Source organism: Canis lupus, chromosome 2, assembly GCF_011100685.1.
Source record: "Canis lupus familiaris isolate Mischka breed German Shepherd chromosome 2, alternate assembly UU_Cfam_GSD_1.0, whole genome shotgun sequence".
Taxonomy (NCBI): Eukaryota; Metazoa; Chordata; class Mammalia; order Carnivora; family Canidae; genus Canis; species Canis lupus.
Genome location: NC_049223.1, coordinates 33,885,672 through 33,907,304, shown reverse-complemented (window position 1 = coordinate 33,907,304; position 21,633 = coordinate 33,885,672). Strand labels below are relative to the sequence as shown.

Here is a 21,633-nt window from a genome sequence, read left to right as displayed (position 1 = left end):
CAGGCTCCATGCACCGGGAGCCCGACGTGGGATTCGATCCCGGGTCTCCAGGATCGCGCCCTGGGCCAAAGGCAGGCGCTAAACCGCTGCGCCACCCAGGGATCCCTTGTTTTAATTTTTTAAAGTAATCTCTACACCCAACATGTGGCTTGAACTCACAACCCCAAGATCAAAAGTTATGCTGTACTGACTGAGCCAGCCAGGTGCCCCTCACTTCAGCTTTGATCACAAATGCTCAATATGAATTTCTGGATACAGCATTACTGTGGAGAAAGGCTCAACAGACAGACACACATTTGCTGGAAAGAACCAACTGCCTCCAAGGATGACGGAGCCTAAGGAGGAAAGGGGGACACAGTCTCCTCATCTTCACAGCTGTCCCAGCCATTCTGCCCCGAAGGCCTGAGGCTCCTCTCACATTACATCAATCATTCCTGTACCTAGAAACCAGGGCAGAATCAAAAGCCTTTCCAAAATGATCATCCCCCACCCATCTAGCCCCCAACTTGGTGCTTAGGCTGTGGAGCCTGACAGCTCAGGTTCATTCTCCTAACTTCACCACTCAGTACTTGTGTCCACCTGTGTATCCCAATATCCTCCAGTGTAACATGGTAATAACAGTGACCATGTTATGGTCAAAGACTCCCCCAAAGACTGTGACGAGGAGCAAACACTATAATATTCACAGGTTCACAGATGAGTGGGGTACCCAGCATAGAGCTGGACCACAAGAAGGAGTAGCCATTAACATTACAGTTGCCTCTCACCAGTCCCAGAGCAGGCAGGCCAGTCCTGCGTATACATTACAATCTCCACCTGTGTTCCTCTTCATGGTCTGTTATCCTTGCCTTCCTGACTGTGCCAGGGTGTCACCAAGGGCAGTACCAGGGTGCATCTATTGTTCTCAGGTGCTCCCCAGGGTGAAGAACCCAGAGATCCCTCCAGAAATGCCAGTCTGCACATTCTTGACTACACATCAGGTGTCAGGGAAAGGGTGCCTTTCCAGAGAGCCACCGGGAGGCTCAGCTCTGCCTTCCTGCATCTTACCAACCTCCATGCCCCCCCCACCCCGGTAAACCTTCTCCTTACTCTTTCCTTCCCTTAGACAAGCTTCTTGGAGCTTCTTTTCCTTTCACGTTTTCCCACCAGTTAGGAGGCTCTGGATTTGGGAAATGTCATGGGATAATTTTTAGGATAGTTCCAACCAGCGCATATACACCGAAATGGGGGGTGGTGGTGTAATAACTTCTGGGAATGAAAGCCTCCAAATTCCCCCCATTTCATCTGGGGAAGGCAAGACAAAGTCTTTCCTCAACATAGAAGGAGGCATTCAAAAGCAATTTAGATATGATTATGATTATGATTGGTGCTTGGGTCTTGGAAGTTGCTGATGAGGCATAGACCCCAATAGTCAAAGGGATGTCTTTCAATCGGTGAAAGGCAACAGATTTTCCTTCTCTCCCTGAGTAGTGGAGAAGGCAGACCCCTGGGTTCTTTGCTTTGGCTCTCCCTCACAGGACCTGGGGGCTTTGGGGGTAGGACGTCTACAAGGATACTGACATCCACGCACAGGGGTGGGGTGGGTGGTGGGATCTTGCAAGCTGGACTCATGTTGACAACAAAAGCAAAGGAGATTAGGGGTGAGAAGAGGAGGAGGTAAGGACTTGGTAAAGGAGGGTCAGGGATCTGATGGTCCCTAAAAAGGAGGGAGTAGCTTTGTTAGGGCAGCTTTGGGCACTGGGAATGCTCACAGTAGCATGTTTCCAGGCAAAGCCTTCACACTTCTTTTATTTCTCCTGTCCACATCAGGGCTTTCTCTATAAATACTCTGCAGAGAGAGCAGCTCCAGCTGAGTCCATGTGTGAGCTTCCAAAGCTCTGATGTCCAGATCCTAATTTGCTTTTGCCCTAATTCTCTGTCTGTTTTCTTGTTCTGAGACAGGTCAGTCCAACTTTTCAAAGTCTCCCTCCTACAGATAAGTGACTTCATCCACGCTGAGCCTAGGTCCATCTGGCACAAGGCAGGAGCCAGAGGCAGGAGGTTCCTGCTGGGCATCTTCATGATTGTCTTGGGGACCCAGTATTCGCCAGTGGATGAGGTAGATGCCGTCCTCCGGCTTTAGGGCTTGTGGCTCTGTAGGGAGAGTGGCATGGCCCTGATGTAGTCTTGGCCCAAAGTGGACAGCCACCACAATACAGACTGCCAGCAGGACAAAGGCAGCAACAATGATGGTGAGCAGGGGCAGCCCGTCCCCTAGAGGTGGTCCCCAGGCCCCACCAAGCACCTCTGGGAGTTGCTTCTGTGGCTCCTGCCCTGCTGAGCTGTTCACAGCTGGAGAAGACCAGGGATGGTGGCCAGCCTGGTAAGAGAGTGGCAGAGAGAGAGAGGGTGACATAGAATGTACGTGGTCTGTTATGTACACATAGAAAAAGAGCAAGATGGAGACAGATGCCCAAAGGGAACTGAGAGAGAGAGAAACATAGACAAAAAAGAGAGAGAGACAGAGCGAAGAGATGGAGAGACAGAGAAACATACAGATTAACACAAACATAGCAAAAAACCCATTACCCCCCCCCCCCCCAATACCTGCATGTAGGAAGAAAGAATAAAAGAAAAAGACAGACATGGTTGGGGGCCGGTGGGGGATACAGAGAGATGGAGAAAAAGACAAAGCCAAGGGGCACCTGGGTGGCTGAGTTGGTTGAGTGTCTGCCTTCAGCTGAGGTTGTGGTCCTGTTCTGAGATGGAGAAGGACGGCTCAGCAGGGAGCCTGACTCCCCTTCCACCTCCCCCCTTCTCCTGCTCTCTCTTGCTATCTCTCTTTCAAATAAATAAATAAATAAATAAATAAATAAATAAATAAATAAATAAAATTTTAAAGAAAAACAAAAACAAAGCCAAGAATAGAAAGAAAAAGAGAGAGATAAAGAAAGAGCCAGGAGGGACGCCTGAGTGGCTCAGAGGTTGAACATCTATCTGCCTTCGGCTCAGGGCATGATCCTGGGGTCCTGGGATCAAGTCATGCATTGGGCTCCCTGCAGGGAGCCTCCTTCTCCCTCTGCCGGTGTCTCTGCCTCTCTCTGTGTGTCTCTTATGAATAAATAAATAAAATTTAAAAAGAAAAGAAAGAGCCAGGAGTGAAATAGGTACAGAGAGACAGAGAAAAAAGAAGCAAAGGAAACAAAGTCATTCAGAAAGCAACGGAGAAAGGCTTCCTTCCAGTCTGGCATATAGACTCCCCTCGCCCCAAGCCTGTCCCCTCCCCCTGCTCTGTCTTCCCAGACCTCCAGTAAAATTCCTAAATAGAGAATATATCCTAGGTCAGGAATCTGAGCACACTAGGGGCTGCTGTCCCGCGTCTTGGCCAGTGGGCAGTGAGCCGCTGTTTTTTCAAGTCCTGGGGAAAGGGAATCATTGTGTGGAGCATCTGAGGTTCCCACCACCCTCAACTCCACAGAAGGTGGAGGGGTGGTACCCTGGGGGAGGGAGAAAGAAAAATGGGGCAGGAACTCGCAAAGCTTGGGGTGAAACAAAGGGATACCTCATCCCAAAAGATATGATCTTTTTCGGGGTCCCAGGATCTGGACCTGGAGGAAAGGGGGTGCCCAGTGCTGATTCCTGGCTGGATTGAGGAAAACCCATGCCAGTCTCTGCCTCTTTTGGGGTCCCAGCCAGAAGCTGGGGGTAACGTCTGTCTGTCTCCAGTCTGCTAACTGTTGAGTAGGGGTGGGATGGATTGCCAATGAAGGTAGCAAACCTCCAAAGTGTAAATGCCAGAGCTGGCTGAGGAGGTCACCACAGGCTCAAGAAAGCTTTTCTCTCTAGCCTTCCCTTCCCCAGCTGGACCACTGCGGGTGGAACCTCTCCCCTAACCTGGAGCCATCAGCCTGGTCCTCCCCAAAAGAAAACAACTAGGGTCCAAGGAAGGCTATCCAGAATACTCTCCCTTTAGTTTTCTCAGTCACACTGTCTACCCCGTCCCAACCCCACTGTCCCTTTGCATGTAGAAAGCCCAATAGCCACCCCCAGTTAAAAGTCTAAGGCTCTCTGGGGCCCAGGTCACAGAGCTCCTGGGGCAGGGGTGGGGAAGCAGCTCCGGATGAGCAGGGGAAAAAGGGAAGCTCAGGCTGGTGAAAGGCTTGGGGGTCCCTGCAGAGTCAGACAGCCTATCAGGAGGGGGGTGAGCCAAGAGTCTACCTGGTGCATCCTCTGCCTGGTGCAAGGCTCCCCGGGGGACAGGTGGCCAGCCAGTGAAGAAGAGCCTGCTGCCCCAGCATGGGCCCTACCGGGAGCTGCCACGTCTATGGGGCTTTACCAGGCACACACCCTCTGCACACACACTCAATGTCTCTCCCCGCGCTTTCACTTCCGTGAGTACTGGGACTCCCCTGGGCCTAGCTCTCCCTTAAATGTGTTTGGACCTTGATATGGCACCTCCTGTTATGCTTCCTGCTAGCTTCAGAAGCCTGAGTCTGCCTGCCTACTCCTCCTCCAGCAGGTCCTACACACCTTGTGAGCCATCTCACCCCGCCCCACTCTCTACCATGACATGATGACTCCTCACCCCAACTGATTTCCTGAAGTTACTGGTTTTTTATTAGTGCAGTTTCTCAAACACACTGGAAGTGTAGACTATAATATACTAAATCTGTTTGGCCCAGCCACCAGCTCTGTCCATCTTAATAGTTTGTCACACTTATTTAAAAAAAATTTTTTTTTTAAGATTTTATTTATTTACTTGACAGAGTGCATGCAAGCAGGGAGAGTGGCAGGCAGAGGGAGAGGGAGAAGCAGGCTCCCTGCTCCATCCCAGGACTCTGGGATCATGACCTGAGTTGAAGGCAGATGCTTAACTGGCTGAGCCACCCAGGTGCCCTATTTCAAAAATTTTAGGAAATGAAATATTACAAATAAAATAGGAGCCCCATTTTTTGACCTCTCCCCTCCTTCTAACCATTTTGTTGAATATGACATTTATCATTCCCATGCAAGGTATATTTTTTTCTCTTTGGATTTTTTCCTCTTTGGTTATTATAAATATTAATTTTATATGTCTCTTTGCATTTGTCTGAAGGTAGCTTCATTTGAGAATGTGTGTGCTTCAATGTGTTAAAGTCACAAAAAGTGCCCACCAGGAGCACCTAGCTGGTTCTATCAATACAGCATGTGGCTCTTGATCTCAGGGTTGTAAGTTTGAGCCCCATGTTGGGTGTAGAGATTACTTAAAAATAAAATATTTTTAAAAAGCTCTCACCAGGGGCACCTGGGTGGCTCAGTGGCTGAGCGTTTGCCTTTGGCTAGGTCCTGATCCTGGGATCCTAGGATCAAGTCCTGCATCAGGCTCCCATAGGGAGCCTGCTTCTCCCTCTGCCTGTGTCTCTGCCTCTCTCTCTCTCTCTCTCTCTCTCTCTGTCTCATGAATAAATAATTACAACCTTAAAAAAAAAAAAAAGCACCCAGCAGTTTCTCCTCTAACTGGAGAGTTCATAAAGGATAGTTTTTGGTTTTATAAATTTTATAAATTTATAATTTTTGGTCTCAACTAACTCCATGCAACCAGCCATCCCTCATTTTGTCCCTTGCTCTGCGTGTACCACCCTCCATTACAGTCTAGAGACCAGGAGACCTCTGGGAACTTCACTCATCCAGTAGCTTGATCTCAGGAGGCAACATGTAGCCCTTTGATTCCTTGTCCATCAGCCAAGCTGCTCCACACTCTGACGTTCAGGGACTTCACTCAGATCTCCAAGCTCACTTAAGCCCAGGTTACTGGGCTGCTGACCTGGCCTTGTAGGCTGGCTGGTCTTGAATCCAGCTAGGAGGCTGATCCCCTACCTGTCAATGATACCCAAGGCTCTGGACGTCCCACATTGGTTTACTTAGACTTCAGCCAGAAGGAATATGGGTTCTGCCACAGTGAAAAGCTTTAGTCACTGCTGTTTGGTTCCTGCCCCTAAAGACACATGTCCCATTGTTCTCATAAGCACCACCACTGAAGCTCCAGTCCCTGAGTCCAAAAGCCCAATTCCTGCTCCTGCTGATGGCAATCTCCCCTTTCCCTCCCTCATAAATCTTGGATCTATCTCCTAAAAGGCCTCAGAAAGGATAAGTGGGTGGAACTTTGGGGACTAGACTATTATTCCAGCCTTCCTTTACTTTTCCATCTCTATGCTCACTCTTCTGAGCTGCCCTTCCCTTATTCCCACCATCTAAACCTTAACCATCTTTTATGGCTTAGTTCAAGTGTCACCTGTGCCAGGAATATATTCTTCAGCCCACTAGACTGAGGTAGCTTGCTCTCTTTTGCTTAAACGCTATATCAGGATGTTTTTTACCTCGTTCCTGACATTTGCCACACTTTGTCTTATATACAGGTGGGTGAGTGCTCATTTTTCTTCCTAGCCTCAGAACCCCATCAAAGCACTCCTGTCTGTGTTCCAGAGTCTATCATGGGGCTTGGTACCACACAGCAGGTGCTGGACAAAGGTTGCTGAATCAAACTGGAAACTGAAAGAATCCCTCCACCCCAACCGGGTCCTTAGGTTTGTAAGCCATAACCTTCACCTGTGGGGATGGCACTTCTGAGCCATGACAAATGTTCAGTGACTTATCCTCTCAGTCTCTTTTTGGCTTTTTGTTGTAATGGAGCCTCTTGGAGGCGTTCAGGTTCTAAAATGATAAAAAATCTGCTCTTGGGCAGCCTGGTGGCTCAGTGGTTTAGCGCCACCTTCAGCTCAGGGCCTGATCCTGAAGTCCCAGGATCGAGTCCCACGTTGTGCTCCCTGCATGGAGGCTGCTTCTCCCTCTGCCTGTGTCTCTGCCTCTCTCTCTCTCTCTCTCTCTCTCTCTGTCTCTCATGAATAAATAAATAAAAACTTAAAAAAAATCTACTCTTATTTCAGAGGAGAAGTCCTGGCTTTCAATGTTTAGGCGTGGGAACCACAGATGAAAAGACAGACTCTGGGGTCCTCCCCACATTCAGCCTTCCGGGATGGAGGGCCCTGACTCAGTTCTGTGCACTGGGGTCATTTCTCTTTTCCAATTCCCAAGGTGGGTGGGTAGTGGTTAAATAGACCACAGAACAGTAAAAACGTTGCCGTTAAAAATGATCACCATGAGGAGCGCCTAGGTGGCACAGTGGGTTGAGCGTCTGACTTTTGGTTTTGGCTCAGTTCATGAACTCAGAATCCTGGGATGAAGCTCCCAGTGTGGAGTCAGCTTGTCTCTCTCCTCCCCCACTTCACCCCACCATATGCATTCTCTTTCTAAAATAAATAGGGACACCTGGGTGGTTCAGCAGTTGAGCATTTGCCTTCGGGTCAGGTCGTGATCCCAGGGTCCTGGGATCAGTACCACATTGGGCTCCCTGAAGGAATCCTGCTTCTCCCTCTGCCTGTGTCTCTGCCTCTCTCTCTCTCTGTGTGTCTCTCGTGAATAAATAAATTTCAAAAAAAAAATCTTAAAAAAAATAAATTTTATTGGGCAGCCCAGGTGGCTCAGCGGTTTAGCACCGCCTTCAGCCCAGGGCGTGATCCTGGGGTCCTGGGTTCCAGTCCCTCATCGGGCTCCCTGCATGGAGCCTGTTTGTCCCTCTGCCTGTGTCTCTGCCTCTCTCTCTCTCTCTCTCTCTCTCTGTGTCTCTCAGGAATAAATAAATAAAATCTTTAAAAAAGAGAGAGAAGGACAGAGGGGCACCTGGGTGGCTCAGTCAGTTTAGCATCTGCCTTCTGCTCAGGTCATGATTCCAGGGTCCTGGGATCAAGTGCCACATCTGGCTCCCTGCTCCTCGAGGGATCTGCTTCTCCTCTCTCTGCCCGCCAGTCCTCTTTTTGTGCTCTCTCTCTCTCTGTCAAATAAATAAATAAAATCTTTTAAAAATAAAATAAAAATAAAATAAAATCTTTTAAAAATAAAATACATAAAATAAAATTTAAAAAGAGAGGAAAGGGCCTTAGAGAAGCTACGTCATAGTAGCAATGAGCACCCCCACTGCCTGGATCTCCATTTCTCAATGCCATTTGCCACTAAAAGGAACTGGGGCTCCTTTGGAGAAACAGCCAATCTCAAAGTTGGCATGGGATGAACATGGAACATCTTGTTACTCCAGAAAGTAAGAAAATCCTCAAAGAATGATGGAGCCATGTCAACAGGACACAAAAGCCAGCTCAAAGGGACTCCCAGTGACCAAAATGGGGACAATCTGTGCATCAAAATAATAAATTATTGTAATGTGTAATATTTACAGAATTCGAAGTACTTATTTGCAAATAAGTACTTAATTATAAAGGTGAAAAGAGGAACTTTAAAGTGGGGAAAGCTAGCCATAGTGGCTGAACGGTGGCCCCCACAAAAGTATGTCCGTATCTTAGTCCCCAGAACCTGTGAATATTAACCTGATGTGGAAAACCAGTTTTCTCAGATGTAACTAAGCTAAGGATTTAGGGACAAGGAGGTCATCCTGGATTATCCAGATGGTCACTAGATTCAATGACAAGTGTCCTTGTAAGAGACACACAGAGGAGAAGGTGATGTGCAGATAGAGGCAAAGATTGAAGTGATGTGGCCACAAGCCAAGGAATGTCCAACAGACACTGGAAGCTGGAAAGAACAAGGAACAGATTGTCCTCTAGAGCCTTGGGAGGGAATATGGCCCTGCTAACATTAAGAATTGTTAAGAATAACAATAGGGGTGCCTGGTGGGCTCTGTCAGTGGAGCTTGTGACTCTTGATCTCAAGCTTGTAAATTCGAGCCGGACCCATGTGGTTGTAGAGATTACTTAAAAACAAGCAAACAAAAACAACGTTTGTAAGGCCTCCCCGAAAAATGCTGGAAGTCCCATCTGCATTGGGACCCTGGGAGTGGAGAGGAACGTGAAGCAGAGTCTACAGAGCATGGATGGCTGGTGGGCTGAGCTTCAGAGTTCATCTTGGGAGACGAGGACCTGGTCTGAAATAGTATGGGGAGAGATTGGAGTTCGACTTCAGGTAAATTTCCAAAAGCCTCCAAACAGTGTGCGGAGGAAGCTGATGGACCCCTCAGAGGGGCAGAGAGGGGGGCACGGACCCCGTTGCCATCACTGGTCTTTGTGGAAAGGCCCTGGAGGACCCCACTGTGGCGCTAGCCAGGCAGGGCAGAGCCCCAGGCACAGTCACACTGCTCCAGCTTTACATCCTCATCTGGGCTGCTGGCTGAGCAGGGCCCCTAGAGCCAGGCCCAATCTGTTTCCTTCTATTCTTTGACAGGAAGCTCCTGGAGAGCGAGCCCCCACCCCACACCCCGCCCCAGCACTCCCTCTCTCTTCTCCACTATGGACAGAGCCACCGCGGAGCTGCTGCCTGCCCGCCACAGACCCAGCTGACATGGGCACCGTCAGAGCGGCGCGGCTGTGCGGGGCGATCCTTGGCTTCCTCCTGCTCCAAGGTAAGAGGCACTTGCCACCCTGCCCCAGCACTTCCTCTCCCGCCACTGGCGGTCCTGGGCGCCTGTCCCTCCTTCACAGAGTGGGAGGCACATGCTCTTCATCCAGGCCTGTGCCCAAGGGAAATTCCAGAGCCTTCTGATGAAGAGAACCAGCTGAAATGGTGTGGGGGGAAGGGTGGCCATTACTGAGCGAAGGTGAAGTTGAGACGTGGCTAAACCCTTTTGTGGGAACATTTCCAGGGTGAACTGGGGCCTCCACAGTCTGACCTCCTGAAATGCGGGAAGCCACCATCTTGGTGTGAGACTGAGGCCAGAGAGCTCCTTCCAGGGTGTTCTGGCACAAAATTGTCTGCTCCTTGGGCTTTACAGATGATCCTGACTCTTCTTTCATACGAGGAGTAACAACCTGGGAATTCCAAATGTTGACTTGAAGCTCAAATCACAGCAAGAGAGACTCAGGTTAGGTACAAAGAACTATCTACCAGAGAGGATGTATACAGCATCCTCACCTGAGGGGCTGGATGAGAAGGCATCCAGAGGAGATGCCTGGAAACAGCCCCTCTGAGACCAGATTCTGGGAGCCAAGGAAGGGTGAAGCAGCTCAGGAGTCCTCTAATTAGGGAGCGGTTGCTGGGAACCATGAGAAATCCAGGAGATTCTGACTCACAGGGCAGCAACTTCCGTTTGCTCATCCCTTCCCTACTCCCATGTCACTCTCCAGCAGTCCTCTGTTGGAGACTTAGGAGCCTGCTCATACCAAGTGCTTGGATGCGGACAGAGGAAGGCCCTCCCTTGGTGGGGGTAGAAAGCCTGAGTTCTAATACTCCGTCCCTTGGAGAGGTCAGACTTTCTCTAGAAGCCCATGGGCTGGGAGTAAAACTCTGATTGCTCACCCCATTCCCATCCCTACCCCACCCCCGGAGGACAGAGTCACAGGTTTGATCCGGGGCTCGGGGACTAGGCTGTGGTAGAAACCTCAGAAGTGGCAGAGAAGGACATTAAAGGGGAGCCTCATGAGGGGGCACTGTCCCAGGCAAGTGGCAGGGCTCATGGTGCCCTGTATAAACTCTACATAAGCCACGGTTACCCTTTGAGTTTCCTCATCTCTCATCCTGAGATCTCAGCACGCTTACTGTCTCCCTTGAGGAACCCTTTTTGAGGTGATTCAGGCCTACAAGGTGACTTGACTTGGATACACAGAGACTTGGAGGATGTCTAGCATTTATTGAGCATGGACTGTCAGGCACTGAGTTAAGTGCTTTATACGAATTTTCTTATCCTCGCAACCACTTATGAGGTATGTAAGTCATTTGTGTTTTAAAGAAGAGGAAAAACTAAGGCCCAAGTCAGAATGTAAGTGGTAGAGTCAGGACTTGAACTCATACCTGTCAGACTCCAAAAACTGTGATTTTTAAACTACTAAATTCTGCTGCTGAGGAAAATAAGGGACAGAGGTGGTAGAGAGGAAGAAGGGAGAGGCTGGAAGGTAATGAAGCAGGTAGGGATTAGGGAGAGGAGACAGGAAAATCAGAAATCTCATGTGGCCAGGGTTCTTGGGGTGTCTACAGGCCCAGGGGTCAGAAGAACCCTGGCTTGCAGAAACAGATGTTCCCAAAGTCCCTCATCTACTCACAGAAGAATCTACTGCTAACAGAAATTTCTGGTAGGGGGATAGGGCCAGAAGACAGAGAACAGGGTACTGGAGCTTAGAGCCTGTGGCTTTGGAACTCTTTCTAAAACACTGGTTTTGTTTCCACACCTGCCAGAAGGCAGTGCGTTGTGTTCATCCATGAAGAGCTAATGTGACAACCTGATAGAGCTCAGACGGTACCTAAGACGTGCTTCATCAATTACTGAGAGGTGTTGTCAGGATGTGCCTTGAAATGTTCTTTCAGGGTCATTTTCAGCTGGGCAGATTGCTCTCTAGCCTTGGGTCCCTACTAGTTTTAATACCCCTCTGATGCCCCACCCAGTGAGAGGGTGGGGCTACCAGAGACAGGGTGACTTGGAAAAACACAGCCAGGGTTTAGGCGAGCTTGGGTTTGGAAACCGTTAATTCTACCCCATCCAAGTGATATCCCCATGGAGGAAGGCAGTAGTTAAGGAAAATAAACAGGCCGCCAGGCTACCACAGGCTGGGAGGGCCCTGGCCCCAGCCACCTCTGCTCACCCTTGCCCAGGCTTGGGACCTCCGTGTTGATGGGAGCCTGGGAGTCCAAGCGCCAGGCCAGAGGCTACAGTCTCAGCAGTGGCAGAGGGACGGGAACCCAGCTGGGCGGCTCCACTTCCCCACGTTGTTTTCCTTTCACATTGTTCACAGGTTTCAAGAATGATTTCATTGTGGAAAATGAGCAAACACAACCTGACCTTTCAGGTCCCACACACACAGGGGCCTCACATACAGGCACACAAGCACACATACACATCTGCACAGAGACCCACATGCACATACGTGGATGTACAAAAAAGCCACTGAGGGCTTCTGATAGGGGCCTCCCCGTAACTGGCTCCTCCCTGGGTTTGGCCAACCACGGCCATTTCGGAAGCAGCCTCTGCCTATGAAAATAAGATTGGCTGCTTGTTCTAGAGCTGCCCTGGCTCCTACATGTTCCTCAGAACTTACTTGCTGTGTGCACCCGTACTTCCAGCTGGAGGGGGGCAGAGAGACAGCTCAGATACCTACCCCAATCCATAACCTCATTTTATTCACCACATCTTTCCATCCTCTTCCCTTGGGGCAGAACCAAGATGACAATATTCACAGGGGAAAATGAAGGGCTCAGTGGTAGGATAGCAAGAACCTGGAGTCCAAGGTCCTTATCTAGACGTCGCAGGTTACTGGCCCTCTGTCCTTGGACAAATCACTAGTTTGAAATAACCTTCCCCTGACCTCAAGGCAGGTTGGTATAAAATACACATGGGACTAAAGAGTCAGGAAAGGACTCTGGCACACTGAACCACGAGGTGGTGGTGATGGTACTATTGAGTGCTAGTTTCAGAGGAAGCTAGCACTGTGAGCCAGAGCCACATTCTTCAGCCCTCTGCCAAGTGTGTCTGCCTTCCAACATGGAAGGTTTGGAGAGCCTAGGATCTTCTGTGGGCTCTGCACTGGACAAGAGACTCACCAAGCTAGTCAAAGTGTTCTGCTTTCTCTGGCAGGCCACCACTCCCAGCCCATGACGATGCAGACATCTCGGTTTCAGGGTAAGAGCAAACACATAGCGCCTACTCTGGTATGGTGACCTGGCAGCTTAGGAAAGGCAAGACCAGATCTCAGGTGATTAGGGCTGGGGCCTGAGCTCTCAGGACATGGAAGGCTGAGCTCTTCTCAGGACTATTTCAGCTTGACCCCGTCTCACGTGCCTTCAAAGAGGAGTAAGATGAATGGCTGAGGGTGGGGGTGGCAGGGAGAAAGACTAGAAAACTCTAGTTACAAGGGAAGAAGAGAAGGAGATAGAGTAATAGAAAGCAGTGACCCTCAGCCTCAGATGATTTGTTTCAGGAGCCTTTGGCAAACCAAGTCTGATCACAGAACCACTTTCTTCCAATACAGGTGAGTGAGTGTGGCCAGTCCCTGCCCCCACCTAGCCCTTCAGATCTGCTTGGAACCCAAGGGTTCTCAGTTGGATGAGGGAGTGTGGTATCACCAAACCTTCCCCCCTCTACCTCTTCCTGCCTCTGTCCTTACAGGAAATAGCTCTTCCTCAGAGCCCAGAAGCTCAAGCTCTCCGGCCAGTGCTGGGACCCCAGGTACTCTGCTGCTCAGATCCAGATGCCCTCTGGGGAGGGCCCAGTGGGAAGCAGGCACAGTTTCTGCCCTACAGAAGAATATAGACTAGTAGGGAAACACACCAGTAAATGGGACCTCACATTGCCAACTACAAAGCAGGGTGGGAAGGGATGTGATAAGCATGAAGAGAAGGTGCCGGAGGAGCAGAGACTGATGCAGGCCACTTCAGACTTGGGAGTCAGGGAAGACATGTTAGAGTGAGTGACCTTGGAAGTGGAGGCCCAAGAGTTAACCAGATGAAGACTGTGGGTTGGAGGGTGGTAGCGCGTATATTCTAGGCAGATGTAACTGTATCGGTAAGGTCCCAAAGGGAAAAGAAAATATGGCTCCTTCTGGAATTGAAAGCAGTAAAGAAAAGGAAGATTTTGGACTAAAGAGAGCCCCCGTGTACATACTGGCTGAAGCCCTGAGCAGGCCCACCCATGCTTCCTAATCCACAGCAGCTCCAGAGAGGGCCTCACAGGTCCTCGCGGTAACCATTAAACCCGGGACACTGAGCACAAGCACCATGGATGGTCAACCCCAGTCCCTGGTGGGCATGACTCAGCCCCAGCCACAGAAGGACACAGCACAACCTAGTGAATATGTGGGGCTGAGGATCAAGAGCACTAGGTCATTTGTGGTTGGGGTCCTTCTCCACCTCGTCAGGAGGCCCAGATTCTGTCCCACAGTGAGGTATCTCAGGGACCAGGATCCACATCAGTGGCAGCCTGGTTTGGGAATGAGAGAAGGTTGGTAGGAAGTAGAGACACAGCCTTGGGCCTGGTCACAGTGAAGGTAAAAGAAGCCTAGACTCGGGACTGATAAAATCACGGAGGGAGAAGGGAGAGGGAGAACCCAAAATGATGGAAAGGGAGGCAGAAGGGGTTTGGCCAGGACTATATGCTTTTCGGGGCAGGCTGACCTTCATGTGCCAGTGTGGGGAGAGAGCTGGGAGGGAGTGGCCACTTCCATCCTAGCCCTGCTGTTTCATGGCATAGGTCCAGCTATCCCAAGGAGCAGTGGTATGTCCTGCCTGTACTCTCAGTGAAGAGCACCCTGACCCTTCCTCTTATCCTACCCCTTGGCTCTGAGATTTTTTTTAGACTCGAAGACTTATTTGGCAGTGCAGGTACAGATAAGGAAATGGATAGCAATCAAACTTGCAGTACAATGAGTGGAAGAGGGGGTGCCTGGCTGACTCAGTCAGTGGAGCTGTGACTTTTGATCTCAGGGTTACAAGTTCAAGCCCTGTGTTGGGTGTTGAGATTACTTAAAAACAAAATCTTAAAAAAAAAGAAAAAAAAAAGAGTTGAAGAAGGGAAGAGATGGGTAATCATACTACATTTTAAGAGGGCTAGAAACTGGTGCCCCTTAACTGGCAGCCTGGCTTATTAAATCAGTGCCTAGGGATAAACATCCAGGGGCTTTTTTCCTCCCACTTCAACCCTTGGCAAAACACAGATGGCTCTACCTTGCCCAGTCCGGCTCCCTATCTCTAGAGCATAAATGAGCCCCAAGGGGATGGTGGGAAGAGAATAATAGGAGAAGCATTTTGAACTTTTTGGAGTCCCCTGGAGCTAATAACATGAGCAACCAGCAATGCAATTCACCTCATCCCACATCACCCAGTTCCAACCTCCGTCCTAATGAGATCTGGTCTGAGTGGCAAGGAGGAAGTCCTTTTTGTAGGGCATTAGCTCCTTCTGCAGTTCTTTTTTTTTTTTTTTTCTTTTTAAGATTTTGTTTTCTCAGCAAACAGATTTTTAAGATTTTGTTTAACAGCAAAGAGACACACAGAGAGAGGCAGAGACATAGGCAGAGGGAGAAGCAGGCTCCCTGCGGGGAGCCCAATGTGGGACTCGATCCCAGGACCCTGGGATCACGACCTGAGTCAAAGGCTCACGCTTAACCACTGAGCCACCCAGGTGCCCTCCTTCTGTAGTTCTTTACCCGGGGAAGTGGGAGGGAGCTAGCCATGTCTCTGGTGGGCTATGCCAGTCCCTTCATTGACGTACCCATCCCCACTCCACTTCAGACACTTCTCAAAATATTACTCCCATATCAACCACCATGAGCCTGAGGATAAGAGAAGACTCAACCATTTTGCCCAGCCCCACGTCAGAGACGGTGCTCACTGTGGCTGCATTTGGTAAGAGAGAGGAGAAGATGGGGAGAGTGGCAGGAGACCCCACCCCTGAACTAACTTATACTCTGGCTCCAGAAACACGAGTTTAAATCTCACCTATTTATTTGTTGTAGGAGGGCTTGGTTGATGAAGAAGGCCCTGGTAGGAAGGAGCTTCCACTGGGCCTCCAGTCAACTCTTCTGGGCTCTGCCGGGTTCCATGCTCTTATAGGAGGGTGGGACAGGGCTGTGGAGCTCGCTCTCACGAGGGGTAGCAGGCTGAGAATTCATTCATCCAGCGGAGAAGGGGAATTCACTCTGCTCTCAGAGTCTATCTACACGGCACTTGGCTGGGAAGGGAATTTGGACTCTTCTGGCCCCTCTCTGACCCCTCCTTTGCCTTCTCCTTTACCCCATTCTCCCTGTCCAGGTGTTATCAGCTTCATTGTCATCCTAGTGGTTGTGGTGATCATCCTAGTCAGTGTGGTCAGTCTAAGGTTTAAGTGTCGGAAGAACAAGGAGTCTGAAGGTACATGCCCTTCCACTTGGGGTCCCACATTGTCCCTCTTTGCTAAGAGACCAAGAGCTAGATTTTGGGACTGACACCCAGCCTGGAGTGCAGGAAAAGAATGGCTCATAAGCACCACTGATGAAATGGGAGGGTAGTCCACTTGGGTGGGCTTTGAGGAACAGATTGGTCTTCTGAGGTATAGCATGTGACCCTCCCCCTAGTCTGTGTCTTTGGATGTTTTACAGATCCCCAGAAACCTGGGAGTTCGGGGTTATCTGAAAGGTAAGACTGTCAGAGGCATAAGGGAGAAATCATCTCTCTGACCTCTCAGCCCCTACTCCAACAAAGAACTGCTACTTCCTGCCTTCTGCGCACACGCTTGCATAAGCATGCATGGAATCTTGACAGCCACCAGCAAGGCCAGGGTTAGGGATGGGTGGGACAGGGATGACCCTAACAGTAAACAATCAAGTGACAGGAGATGAATGGAACTCTTCAGCCTGAGGGCTAAGCCTCTATAACCCCCTCTTGAAAAGTGTAGGAATTCAGATGCTAATATGCCCCTCTTTTTAAAAAAAGATTTTATTGATTTATTTTAGAGAAAGAGAAAGGGGCTGGGGGAGGGAGAGAGAAAGAGGAAAACCTAAGCAGTCTCCCCTCTGAGTGCAGAGCCTGAGGCAGGGCTTGATACCACAATCCTGAGATCGTGACCTGAGCTGAAACCAAGAGTCAGACACTTAATCAAATGAACCACCCAGGACCCCCTCTATTATACCCCATTAAATAAGAAAACACTAGTTAAGGAGCATCTTGTATATGCCAGGTACTATGGCAGGTATTTTATAATATTATCTCAAATCCTTACAGCAATCCTTCCAGGCAGATAATACTGCATTCTGTACATTTGAAAAAAATGAGATTTGGAAGAGGTTGTAACTTGGGCAAGATCACATAAGTAGCAAATAGTAAAACTAAGATTTAAATAGAAGTTTTTTGGGCTTCAAAGCACACTCCCATTTCATTAGAGTCCATCGCCAAATTACAGGTTTAATAGAAACAAAGTTCGAGGTTCCAACACTTTGCCCCACAGTTATTTAACCACTATATTGACTCCTGTTCTTCATTGTTCAACCATGTTCCTATCCTTCCCCTAGCTGCTCCACAGCCAACGGAGAGAAAGACAGCATCACCCTGATCTCTATGAAGAATATCAACATGAATAACAGCAAAGGATGCCCCACCGCAGAGAAGGTCATTTTTTCCTGGTTCCTTTCTACCTTCTCCTCCTTTTAGCTTCAGATTCTAATCCCTTAACCAGAAAGGTGATACTATCAAAGATCCAGCCAGGCTCTGCTCTCATCTTCTCTAGCCTACTACTGCTAAGAAGTTCACCCTTTTTCATGATGTATTTATTTTGCAGGTTCTTTAGAAGCAATGTTGGGTCCCCATGGATCCAAGGATGATGCAGCTGCCCTGTGACTATAAAGAGGAAGGCGATGGGATCAGTAGATGCACGAGCCACATATAAATTATTTTATTATTTCACTTTTACTCCAAGATCTAAAGGACACTAGCATTACCCCAGATCTAGGAGCAAGCTACCAGTATGAGAGACTCCTTCCCATATGGGCAGCCACTCGAGAAACACAGCCTGTTCCTCTCACCTGCTCACAGTCACAGGAAGGAAGAGTCTGTAGAGCAAGAGCAAGGAAATGATAAAATGGAGTGGCCCTTGCTACTTTGCATTAAAATTATTTTCTGGCCGACAGTCTAATTTCTTTTAAGGTCTGTGCTCTTGTGCATATTTGTTAACAGTGTTCTAGGAGCTGTGGGGTCTCCTTTCCTGGGCAAGGCATGGATCAAAGTTTCTGCCTCTGAGGGAGCTCTCTGAGAAACCTGTGAGGTAGACTAAACATTTTGTCAGGTCTGCCTCAGTTCACCTGGATTTTTAAGGAGGAATGTGGTCCTGAGTGACTAATCACTTCAAGAGAAGAGAGAGAAAGGGAGCTGTAAACACTAACCAATCTTCACCAGTAAAGAAGTTTTGAACCTGAAGAGTGAGAACATGAGAGGCACGATGCATGCTGACTAGGGAAGTCCAGCGGTGAGGGCTGAGTAATATGAAGGCAAATGTCTTCTCTCTGCCCCAGGGTTGACATGCCTCACTTTGGTCCTAGCTGTGAGAATAACACTGGGAAGGTTTGGAACAAGGGTAGGTCTGTAATTTCATAAGGCAGAACCCACCCCCTTTACCCCATACAGCTATAATCTTTGTGTCCTAGAGATAGAACAAAGGGGGACAAACACTGTAAAGTCTTTTAAAGGGAAAGAGGAAAAGAAAGCAGTTACCAATTTTCTTAGAAATCTCCATTATGACACTGGTTTGGAAGTGAATCTTGGTTGGGGAAAATTCGGTGGAAGAGTCATCTATGTGTGTCTGCACAGAGGGGTTAACTTTATAAATACCTGCTAGCTGGCAGTTCAGATTATAAGGAGATGACCCATTCTAAAACAATGTGCGACAACATGCTATTTGCTTCTGGATTTAGACTTTGCAAGGTGATATGATAGAGAAAGCCTAGGACAAAAAACTTTACCCTCTCCGTTTCATTGTAACTATTCAAGTGGACTGAAGAAACCTACTGGATTCTAAAATCTTCTAGGAAAAAAAAAAAAAAATAAATAAAATAAAATAAAATAAAATCTTCTAGGACAAGGCTTAAAATCTAGTTGTGATTAGATGTCTGTAGCTCTATTTGGTACACGGTGCCCAGCACATCAGAGGCCATAAAAACTTGGGAAGTAAAAGTACTAGTTGGCAATTGCAGCAGATAATGTCAAATATCCCCACTCAGATTCCACTTCAAGGTCAACTCACTGTTTCCCCAGCTGTTAGGAGTGTTGGCTGCTAAAGTTTAAGAGAGAGAGAGAGAGAGAGAGAAAGGAAGGAAGGAAGGAAGGAAGGAAGGAAGGAAGGAAGGAAGGAAGGAAGGAAGGAAGGAAGGAAGGAAGGAAAAAAAAAAGGAGCATTGTCTCCTGAGGGCTCGTAGCTGGTTGATGACTGGTGGGGATGGGATAAAGACCTGGACCTCTTGCCTCAATTTCCCCTTTCCCCAATCCTGCTTCCCTTACTCCTCACAGCTCTTGTTCCCAGGAGCATTCACCAAATAAACTTTCAGCATGCAAATCTCAGAGTCTCAGAGTCTATTTCCAACCTATAATAGCAATACTACAGCATTAAAAAAATATTACAGCATTTTAAAATTTATTTGTTTTTTTTTAAAGATTTTATTTATTCATTTGAGAGAGAGAGAGAGAGAGAACTAGCACAAGCAGAGGGAGCTACAGAGGGAGAAGGAGAAGCAGGCTACCCACCAAGCAAGGAATCCAATATGGGGCTTGATCCCAGGACCCCAAGATCATGACCCTAGCCAAAGGCAGATGCCCAACCGCCCAAACCATCTAGACACCTACTATAGCATTTTTAAAATTTTTTTATTTATTTATGATAGGCACACAATGAGAGAGAGAGGCAGAGACACAGGCAGAGGGAGAAGCAGGCTCCATGCACCGGGAGCCCGACATGGGATTCGATCCCGGATCTCCAGGATCGTGCCCTGGGCCAAAGGCAGGTGCCAAACCGCTGCGCCACCCAGGGATCCCCCTACTATAGCATTTTTAAAAAGAATTTATTTATTTGAGTGAGTGAGAGAGCACAAGTAGGGGAGAAGGGCAGAGGGAGAGGGAGAAGCAAGCTGAGCAGGGAGCCCAATGTGGGCTTGATCTCAGGACCCTGGAATCGTGACTTAAGCCAAAGACAGATGCTTAATAGACTGAGCCACCCAGGTACCACTAAAATTCTATAGCATTAAAAAAAAACAAAAAACAAATCAGATACGTTTATTCAAGCCACACTGCAAAAAGCACATGATTTCCTAGCCAGTTCCAGTACAAAAAAAAAAAAAAATTCCATCATTGGGATAGAACTCTTCAGGTGACATAACAATGTCTGGAAGTACTGGATTCTATCTGAATTGTTCTTGTTATTCTGGGTGCCATGGGTACTTAGCTCACCTGCTTATCATACTGGACTAATTAGGTCAAGAACATGAGGTTCACTCTAGATAACTCAGTTGATATCTCCATTCTAAGGCCATAAGCTTCCCCCTGACTCTGGACAATGTCCTGCAAATATGAGCTGTTAGTCATAAGGTATTTATATGTGGGAAAAGGGGTGTGAACTGGTATTAATATGAGATTAAATGGATTTTACCCAGAAACCAGCATTGCAGTTCTATACTAGCCATGTTGGTTTTCCTATTGTTAAACAGCTATCCTTTGAGAAGGGGTCAAGGATAGATTAACTTAATTCTCTAGCAAACTATATTAGAAGGAGTTCTGCTAGAGGATCTTACTATTTATGCAAATACAAGAACCCACCTCTTGTAGGAAATCTGAGTGTAGCCTTCAGCAGCTTTTGCAACTTCCCTGAGACTGTATCTCTTCCTTGATGTCTAGACAACAGGATGGTGGCCATTTACAAGACAACTTCTTCCCTATTCTAACACAGGCCCCAACGCAGGAACAGGTGGTGGTGTGGGGTGGTTCCTATAGAGTATCCTTCTTTTGCTTCATTCCCCCATCTTATGGGAGAGCAACCAACAAATCAGCTCAGGCACACAGGCCCAGTGGGACAGAGGGATCATTTACTCAGTATCTTTCTTCCAGGAGTAGATGGTGCAGCATCTCAATCATATAGAGCACAAGGCAAACCTCGGTGTCACCAGCAAAAATTTACTACAGTTCAACAAATATTTCTAAAAGTAAGTAGAGAAAACTGATAGAAATTTGAGGCAAGCTCTCAGTAAAATGGTTTAGCAGATGAAGGATCATTGCAGGCTTTTTGGCTTAGTTCATGCGCTTAATTTCCTAAAGCTAGACTAGTACTAATCAACTCTATTAGATCTGTTGGAAAACATTATGTGACGCTGCTTAGCGGTCTCCCTCTGGATTTGTGGACATCCTTTATCACCTCTTTGAACTTCTTTCTACACTTACCTCCTTCTCCTTGCGAACCATCTCAGAGATTCCAAGTTCTCTTGCCTTATTTCCTTCCCAGATGCTTCCTCACCTGCTTACTTTCTCCAGGCACCTCCATCCTGAACCTTCTGAACCCAAAGCTTCCTCTTTTACCAAACACAGAGACTGAATTTGATAGTGGGAATTGCTTTGTTGAGTAGTTGGTATACTCAAGCCAAAACTGGCACAGAAGTGTTCTAAATGTTGAGGTTTGGAGTTCTAAGTAAGTCCTAGTGATACAGTCATAGAAACATTCATCTAGTAGTGTTGAGGTGTAAATGAGCTAAAGGGTATATTTGCTGGCATATCTAAGAAGGTTACCATGATGAGACATTTTTTACGGATCTAGGAGTAAATGAGTCTTCTAAAAAAAAAAGTGACGAGGGATCTCTGGGTGGCGCAGCGGTTTGGCGCCTGCCTTTGGCCCAGGGCGCGATCCTAGAGACCCGGGATCGAATCCCACGTCAGGCTCCCGGTGCATGGAGCCTGCTTCTCCCTCTGCCTATGTCTCTGCCTCTCTCTCTCTCTCTCTGTGTGACTATCATAAATAAATAAAAATTTAAAAAAAAAGAACTTTCTTAAAAAAAAAAAGTGAGGAGTGAGGATGATGGAAAAGGTTGTTGAGGTACCAGACATTTCCAAAGGGCTGCAGCTTCCCCCATTCTTTTCAGCATTCTTGAACTTGGACTGTACTCCTAAGTAGCTCCAGAATTCATAGTATCCCTT

At 48.0% G+C, this 21,633-nt stretch overlaps 3 protein-coding genes across 11 annotated transcripts in view; 2 read left to right on the top strand and 1 right to left on the bottom strand.

Annotated features, from left to right (window-relative positions):
* Window positions 1-1,685: 1,685 nt before the first annotated feature.
* Window positions 1,686-21,264, bottom strand: SMIM33 (small integral membrane protein 33). 2 transcript variants are annotated; one of them, XM_038530275.1, is made up of 2 exons: window positions 20,887-21,264; window positions 1,686-2,359 (listed from the first exon to the last, which is right to left on the bottom strand). In XM_038530275.1, exons 1-2 carry the CDS (start codon window positions 20,905-20,907, stop codon window positions 1,970-1,972), a joined length of 411 nt encoding a protein of 136 aa, XP_038386203.1. In that variant the 5' UTR covers window positions 20,908-21,264; the 3' UTR covers window positions 1,686-1,969. The 2 variants fall into 2 exon arrangements, with proteins under 2 accessions (XP_038386203.1, XP_038386204.1); XM_038530276.1 differs by lacking the exon at window positions 20,887-21,264 and adding an exon at window positions 4,198-4,331.
* Window positions 9,264-17,602, top strand: ECSCR (endothelial cell surface expressed chemotaxis and apoptosis regulator). 4 transcript variants are annotated; one of them, XM_038530271.1, is made up of 9 exons: window positions 9,264-9,421; window positions 12,581-12,625; window positions 12,924-12,974; window positions 13,112-13,171; window positions 15,229-15,342; window positions 15,748-15,846; window positions 16,074-16,110; window positions 16,983-17,079; window positions 17,249-17,602. In XM_038530271.1, the coding sequence occupies exons 1-9, from the start codon at window positions 9,361-9,363 to the stop codon at window positions 17,255-17,257; spliced, it is 573 nt and encodes a 190-aa protein (XP_038386199.1). In that variant the 5' UTR covers window positions 9,264-9,360; the 3' UTR covers window positions 17,258-17,602. The 4 variants fall into 4 exon arrangements, with proteins under 4 accessions (XP_038386199.1, XP_038386202.1, XP_038386200.1 ...); XM_038530274.1 differs by lacking the exon at window positions 15,229-15,342; XM_038530272.1 differs by lacking the exon at window positions 12,581-12,625 and having other exon boundaries at window positions 9,274-9,421.
* DNAJC18 (DnaJ heat shock protein family (Hsp40) member C18) overlaps window positions 19,873-21,633 on the top strand; it is a 32,098-nt gene continuing 30,337 nt past the window's right edge. For 3 of the 5 annotated variants that reach the window (XR_005355406.1, XR_005355407.1, XM_038530258.1), the window contains exons 1-2: window positions 19,874-20,040; window positions 20,557-20,651. The gene's annotated coding sequence lies outside the window, so the exon portion shown is untranslated. Of the gene's footprint in view, window positions 20,041-20,556; window positions 20,652-21,633 lie in introns of all 5 variants that reach the window. The other 2 variants (XM_038530260.1, XM_038530259.1) reach the window with 2 other exon arrangements.

What these genes read in the sequence shown, in the direction of transcription:
- SMIM33 (XM_038530275.1), bottom strand. Translation starts at nt 20,907, where the DNA reads ATGGTTCGCAAGGAGAAGGAG. An exon ending in TGGTTCGCAAGGAGAAGGAG is followed by an intron (nt 2,360 to 20,886) that starts GTAAGTGTAGAA and finishes CTCTCTTACCAG; the next exon opens with GCTGGCCACCATCCCTGGTC.
- ECSCR (XM_038530271.1), top strand. Translation starts at nt 9,361, where the DNA reads ATGGGCACCGTCAGAGCGGCGCGGCTGTGCGGGGCGATCCTTGGCTTC. An exon ending in ACCACTTTCTTCCAATACAG is followed by an intron (nt 12,975 to 13,111) that starts GTGAGTGAGTGT and finishes CTGTCCTTACAG; the next exon opens with GAAATAGCTCTTCCTCAGAG. An exon ending in GAAGAACAAGGAGTCTGAAG is followed by an intron (nt 15,847 to 16,073) that starts GTACATGCCCTT and finishes GATGTTTTACAG; the next exon opens with ATCCCCAGAAACCTGGGAGT.